This window comes from Idiotropiscis lumnitzeri, chromosome 6 (assembly GCF_059441095.1).
Source record: "Idiotropiscis lumnitzeri isolate Australia: NSW breed Sydney's pygmy pipehorse chromosome 6, RoL_Ilum_1.0, whole genome shotgun sequence".
Classification (NCBI taxonomy): domain Eukaryota; kingdom Metazoa; phylum Chordata; class Actinopteri; order Syngnathiformes; family Syngnathidae; genus Idiotropiscis; species Idiotropiscis lumnitzeri.
The window spans coordinates 23,890,216-23,897,715 of NC_142396.1; the positions used below are offsets into that span (position 1 = coordinate 23,890,216).

At 45.3% G+C, this 7,500-nt stretch overlaps 1 protein-coding gene across 2 annotated transcripts in view; it reads right to left on the reverse strand.

Moving 5' to 3' along the window:
* prmt7 (protein arginine methyltransferase 7) overlaps nucleotides 1–7,500 on the reverse strand; it is a 41,445-nt gene that overhangs the window by 9,578 nt on the left and 24,367 nt on the right. For both annotated transcript variants that reach the window (XM_088297698.1, XM_088297699.1), the window contains 3 exons: nucleotides 7,110–7,193; nucleotides 6,982–7,029; nucleotides 494–583 (listed from right to left, as the gene is read on the reverse strand). In XM_088297698.1, the coding sequence (XP_088153824.1) occupies nucleotides 494–583; nucleotides 6,982–7,029; nucleotides 7,110–7,193 (222 nt within the window). The remainder of the gene's footprint in view (nucleotides 1–493; nucleotides 584–6,981; nucleotides 7,030–7,109; nucleotides 7,194–7,500) is intronic.

Sequence of the window (7,500 nt, forward strand, 5' to 3'; positions counted from 1 at the left end):
TCTTGGGTTTTAATCTAAATATTGATTTGAGTCTGTCATTGTCTTTTTAAATGTATTTATTTTTTTAACAAAGTAAATGGCTCGAGCTCAAAACACGGCCATGCATTGTCAATTCAGTTTGTTGCTGGAGGGTCAAACGGTAGTGTATGTTCGGCTTTTATCGGTTGCTATGTGCATCTATATAAATCATTTGTGAAATGACGTTAGAAGCAAGGAATGTTATTTTGAGACCAGGTTTGTGGGTTCCCTAAGATGGTCTTGCTACGAGTAGGCTAAAAACAAATTAGCTAAAGATGGACAATGGCTACTAATCACTTATTTTCATACATTTCGACGACAATTGTAACTTTATGGCAGAAATTGTAATATTAAAACGACTTACGAACAATTAACCTTACGAAAAGACTCTCGCACTGCATTGCTTGCACATATCTTGGTGACTTGTTCAAGAAAACAGACAAGACATGACAGGAGCTGCTTGTAAGGAATCTACCTGCTCTCCTCCTAAATCTTTCATGGTCAGCTGCTCAGGCCTGACATCCAGCAGCTCAACTCGCCCCCTCAGTGAGTTTGCTTCCAGGACCTGGTGATAAAATGGGGGGCATCAGCACCATTTCTAAAGCCGTGAACAATGTGGGACAATCTAACAAAATACATTGCTGGCATACATTTGTTTCCGGAAAAAAAATAATTCACCATCATGAACACTTTATAATTCTACGCTTTGTCTTAATTTAATATTCTGAATTGTCATAGTAGTAAAGAACAATAATGCCTTCCCACGGGCTCACCACCTATGGGAGTGTCCCATTGCAGGGTGGGTGCAGCGTAAGAGCCAAAGCAAGGAATTTGGCAATCTGATCCTGGCTACAGAAGCTAGTCCGAGAGACAAGCGACATACCTACTCTGGCAGGAAAAGAGCCTGAGCTGGTTTGTAAGGTTGTGACATTCCGACTAGCTCTACACTAGCTTCGGGAGTATGAGTTACCGGACCCCCTTATACAGGCTGTTCGATCCCTACACAACCAGTATCAGAGTTCAGTCTGCATTGCAGGCAATAAGTTGGATTTGTATCGAGGGTTGGACTCTGCCAACGTTATCCTCTGAGACAGATTCTGTTCCTAACTTTTACGGACATTGTTGGCTTCATAAAGTTGCAATTGCTCTCTCACTGGAACAGTTTGCAACAGAGTGTGAAGTGGTTGGGATGAAAATAGCATCTCCCATTCTGAGACTATGGAACTCAATCAGAAAATGGAACCATGCCCTCCCCCATCATGGGGAAGAGATCCTGCCCTTAGTGGACGTGTTGAAGAATCTTGGGGTCTTATAAAGGGGGGATGGACAGGCGGATTGGCGTCGTGTCTGCAGTGATACAGACTGTACAGCTGAGCCGAAAGAAGACACTCTCAATTTAACAGTTGCTACTCGCCCACCCAAACCCATGGTCGCAAGCTGACATGTTTCTGCGACAGTCTTCCGCCGTCTTCAGTGTCATATGTTACGTGAAACTGTGAAGGCAAAAGAACCAATATTTCAAATGAGAACCTTCATAATTCACAAACCGTATTTTTACGGCCATACGACGCACTGCCTCAAAGGGCGCAACACCAGTTGAGGGTGCTATTTCCATCTTTAATGCATATACTAGGCGCGCCGCGTTACAAGGCACTAGCTCGGCTTCACGCTAGTTCGTTCGCGCTAGCGAACCTAGCTCGTTCGCGCTAGCGAACCTAGCTCGTTCGCGCTAGCTCGTTCGCGCTAGCTCACCACAGGACTCAATCCCATAAGGAATCGCTGCCAGAGGTATCACCCCATTTCAATGACAGATGTCATGAAACTATTAGAAATCACTGTCAATAACAATGACTCTAACCAATACAAGGTGTCTTGGCAATAGTCTACTAGACAACGTCAGGGGAGGGACTTCACTGGTCACCACACTCCTTAGAGTCACGGTTTCAAATCAAAACCAAAAAAAAACTCAGCATACAAGCAAACAATGAAACAAAGAAATAAGATTCACACAAAACATGTATCTTTCATGCCATCTATATACCCAAAAGAAATAAAAATAACAAAAAGATTCTAGCAATGGCTTCTTGGGAGCCACTCAGACTCAGCCAATCACATGGCTGTTTAGAGAGATGTGCTGTTGTGCTTTGGGCTTTTTGCAGTCTGTTGTCTAAACCTGGGACGTTTCTTGCTTGCAATAACAAAAATGATAAGACAGACTACAACATTGTGGACAGCTGCCCTTTTGTCCAGCTTTCTCCTACACCATCACCCAAACACAATAGTCACATATTGTATAAGTCACGGTCAATTAGAAGCATAGATGACTCAGACTTTGTCCAGCAGGGTGTGCTAACATGCACTCCGAACAGCCCAATGAGTAAAAGGGTTGATGGTCGCGAGTGATGCTTAGTCCATATAATGGCCGCGTCGCTTTACAAGGCGCTTTGTTTGTTTTGGGGAAGATTCTGGACTTTAAAGAGCGCCCTATGGCCTGGAAAATACGGTAAATTATGGAAAGTGATCAAAACTTTTTCTGTAAACATAAGACCTCAGTAGACCTTAGTAATCGATGGCCTGGGTAGGTGTTACATGCGTCATATAACAACTATGCAAGAGGGGTTATTATTTTGATCCATAAGGATATACCATTTCAATTGAAAAAAAACAATACCAGACTGGGGAGGTAGATATGTTATTGTTCAGGGCAAAGTACTTTCACTTAAATTGAACTTGGAACTTTTTTTCCCCCCTCATTATTTCAGGCCGTTCCACGTGGGCTCAGTCCATCTCTCATCCGCAACAGTCAATCAACGTTAAGAACACAATTTTCACGTTACACACAGGCCCCACACAAGAAATAGCCAAATAAATAATAAAAAAGAAAAAGTTAAAACAACAGACACATAGGCAGAGCATGGTGATTGGTGAAATAAAAACTACAAGTCACTGAGGGTTGTGGGATAGAAAGTGTGTCAGTTGGCCGGCACTTGTGTGATCTCGTACCGGTAACTCCATTATTGGCTCCATTTGGCTGTTGTGGGTGACTCAGATGGGCTGAGCCAGCCTGAAATATTGATAGAAGCTCACTGACGGACTCACCGACTGACGATGCCCACCCCTATTAATCGTAAACTCTTACATTTAGTTGAGCTAGATATTGGACAGTTTGGTTGCCGCTTCTTCCTTCTCTGACACCTACTCCTTGGCTTTGATAGAGGGCTTGGTGACAATGACCCAATTGGATGACACTGTATGGATTCTGCTCAGACTGATCTGGAAAAGATCTGAGGTGGACCACCTCCTCGGAGGCACTGCTCTGGAGATTTCCTCATTGACCAACCAGGTTGGGCTTTGGGAAGGACCCACTTGCCCGAATACGTCTTCCTGCAGTGCTTCATCATATTAAATAGGCTGTTGGATTATTCTAACCAACTTTGAATATCATCATATTGTGTTCCGGCGCCGCGCGAGTGGCTGCCTGTTTACAGCAGCGTGGCTCACTGTTGAGCCTTTTCCGTGTGTTTTTTCCCTTTACCCTGTCTTATTTTATTTTACCTCATCGCAGCAATTGACATCCAACTGCTGTTGGGGGCTGTTTTTTGCGTGATCGTGTCCGGAGACGAAACTCTGAGCTACGATTGTGTACTCAAGATATCAGCTGTTAGCACTGCGTGCTAACCCCACGTCGGCTCCCGGAGTGAGACCCGATATCCCCGCGAGCTGAGGAGGAAGAGACGGGGATTTTGTGCGGGGGCTAAACGCCAGGCAAGGAGGAGACGATACCACCCCATCCTCCCGTCTGTTATTATGGGAAATGTTAGATCCCTCCCCAATAAAATTGACGAGCTAACAGCGCTAACCTGGCACGAGAGGATTGTCCGGGAGGCTAGCTTGCTGGTGTTCACGGAGTCGTGGCTAACAGAGCTAATGCCGGACGCCGTCGTGGAATTGGACGGCTTCCAAATCCTACGCGCGGACAGGACACTGGAGAGCGGTAAGAGGAAAGGGGGTTGGGCTGGCTGTGTTTGTTAATGATAAATGGTGTAACCCTGGGCACATAACTGTTAAGGATGAACTTTGCAGTCTGGACATTGAGCTGATAGCTGTTAGCATGCGTCCGTTCTATTTACCGCGAGAGTTCAGTCATGTGATCGCGGTGGCGGCGTACGTGCCACCCTCTGCTAACAGTGAGACAGCCTGTGACGTACTGACTGCAGCTGTGAGCAGGCTACAAACACAGCACCCAAATGCCCTGCTCCTTATCTCTGGTGACTTCAATCATGCTTCTCCATCCTCCTCTCTGCCTTCATTCACACAATATGTAACCTGCCACACCAGAGACAGTAAAATATTGGACCTTTTCTATGCCAACACCAAGGAGGCGTACAAATCACTGCCCCTCTCCCCGCTGGGCAAAGCTGACCACAACTTGGTTGCTCTCCTGCCTGTGTGCAAACCTCTGGTCCGCAGGCAGCCAGCTATGACACGCACAGTTCAGCGATTGTCCGGAGAAGCCGAGGAGGCCTTGAAGGACTGTTTCAACACAACTGTGTGGGAGGTATTCAGCGAAGCCCACGGGGAGGACATTAATGGTCTAACAGACACAATTACTGATTATATTAACTTCTGCATGGAGAACACCATTCCCACCAGGACTGTAAGATGTTTCTCCAACAACAAACCCTGTATCACACCGGACATTAAAGCTCTCCTGAAGGAGTGGGCAAATGAGTTGAACCTATTATTCAATAGGTTTGATCAAATGCCTGACCCCACTCAGGCTCCCCTGCTGCAGCCCCCACCAACCCCTCTTGCCACTGAGAACGAGACCCTCTCTCTCCGTCTCTCTCCTCTCTTCTATCCCCAGGCTCCAGTTCCCAGCCTCATCAGACAACCACTACTTCCTCCTGCTCAGCCTTGTTCCTCACAACATCTCAGGTGAAGAACCAGCTGAGGAAGATGAAGGCGAGGAAGGCAGCAGGCCCAGATGCACGGGAGCGCCGCAGGGAACTGTTCTGGCTCCCTTCCTGATCACCCTCTACACCTCTGACTACAAATACAATTCCACAACCTGTCACCTGCAGAAGTTCTCTGATGACTCTGCGATTGTCGGCCTCATCACTGACGGTGACAATCGGGAGTACAGAGGGGTTCCGCAGGGTTTTGTGGACTGGTGTCAGCAGAACCGCCTCCAAATCAACGCTGGGAAATCCAAAGTGCTGGTGGTGGATTTCCGAAAGCGTCGGCACTCTCCACCTGCACCAGTGAATATCCAGGGAACAGACGTTGAGAGGGTCTCAACTTACAAGTACCTGGGTGTTCATCTGAACAATAAACTGGACTGGAGCAACAACACAGACGCTCTCTATAGAAAGGGTCAGAGCAGACTCATCCTACTCAGGAGGCTGAGGTCCTTCGGCGCTCGAAGGGAACACTCCTCGGGAACTTCTATGACACTGTGGTTTCATCAGTCATTTTCTATGAAGTGGTCTCCTGGGCAGGGGGCATCTCGGGCCGGGACAAAAAGAGACTGGACAAACTAGTGAGGAGGGCCAGCTCTGTCCTGGGCTGCTCCCTGGACTCTGTGGACTCAGTGGGGGGCTGGAGGATGATGGCAAAACTGTCATCAATGCTGGACAACCCAGCCCACCCACTCAATGACATTCTGAGAACACTCCACAGCTCCTTCAGTGATAGACTGTTACACCCTCGCTGTACCAAAGAGAGATTTCGCCGCTCCTTCCTGCCGGCTGCTGTCAGACTTTTCAACAAGAATATTAGGTCAGGCCTACAAACGGGCGGGCATTAGTGCAATTGTGCAGTCCTAGGATGCAATATACACTACTACTGTACTTTCAGCCAATGGTGTACTTAAATATTGACCAATGATGTATTTTGTTTACCATTACAGTATTCTTATTACAGTACTTTTATCACTGCAGTATTTCTACCATTGCAGTACGTTCACTATTACAGTACTTTTATCATTGCAGTATTTTTTATCATTGCAGTATATTTTATCATTACAGTACTTTTATCATTGCAGTATTTCCTATCATTGCAGTACTTTTACGATTACAGTACTTTTATCATTGCAGTATTTTCTATCATTGCTGTATTTTCAATCATTCAGTAGTTTTTATCATAACAGCGTTTCCCCCTCTGTATAATGGACAGGCATTAGGAGTGTTTCCCTACACTTATATACGTTTATACTGTGTATATTTGCATGCTTTTTATGAATGTCTGCTGCTAATGTTATACATTAACGGCTACATTATGCCGCCGACTCTGTGTGATCTATATCTTTGCTGCTGTAACACCTCAAATTTCCCCATTGTGGGACTAATAAAGGACATCTTTATCTTTTATCTTTGTCTTTAAATGTTGCCCACTCTGCATCCATTGTCATCCTGGAAGGGAGATTCCCCCATTTGCGGCCACTTCTCAAGGTTTTTCATTTTTCTCTAGATAGGATTTTTTTGAGTTTAGCTTTGTCCACTGATGATGCTTTGTTAATATTTGTCAACTGTTGGGATGTGAAGCCCTTTGAGACTTTTCTGAGATAAAGGGCTATATAAATACCTTTTATTTGACCGGTCCCAGGACAAAATGGAGAGAATGTCTCCCGGCTTATTTGGGAACACCCTTAGATCCTCCTGTAAAAGCTGAACAAAGTTGCTGGGGGGGCAGAAGTCTGAGCTTCCCTGTTTAAGATGCTGCCCCCTCAATCTGAGGCCAGATAAGTGTAAGATGGATGGAAAAGAAAAAACAAAAATGCGTGGATTTGAACTGCAAATACCTAGTGAACCGAGGTCTTGATGGCGGTGGGACCAGAGTTTTTTTGTATTATTTACTGATAATTTTGGCTAAATTCCACAATCTACAGCTCCTTTCAAGAGCATCCATCCTTTGAGAGGTTCAATTGTACTTTTATTGATTTTAAACGAGAGCTATGCTTACCTCAGCAATAACCTGTTTCGTCATGCTGAAGTTTTCCAAACTGAAGACCTGCGACAAAAGAGAAAAGTGGATAGGTCAATAAATAAAAGAGAAATGTGCACGAGAGACAAAATCAATCAGCACTGTACCTTTTTGGCTCCCATGAGATGTGCAAACACAGGAAGAAGACTTCCATCACTCACTCCGAGACAAACGCTTTCCTCCTTCAGAACCTGGAGCCATAACAAGCACTTTGTAAGATGGGCTGAAGATCACATTGCCCTCAAGCAGCTTTATGTAATCAGTTTGTGTATTTCTAATCATGTTTTTATACACTACTTGTATCATTAATATTTGCACACACACACACACACACACACACACCCACACTTACATTTTTGCTTTAGCACACGCACACACACCCCTACACTTTTGCTTTAGTTTCTATTTCCTTGCTTTCATTGTGAGTTATGGCTTCCCGGAGATTCGTGCGTCTAAACAGACCCCCATTGTTCAAGCCCTAATAAAAAGAGGAGGCGG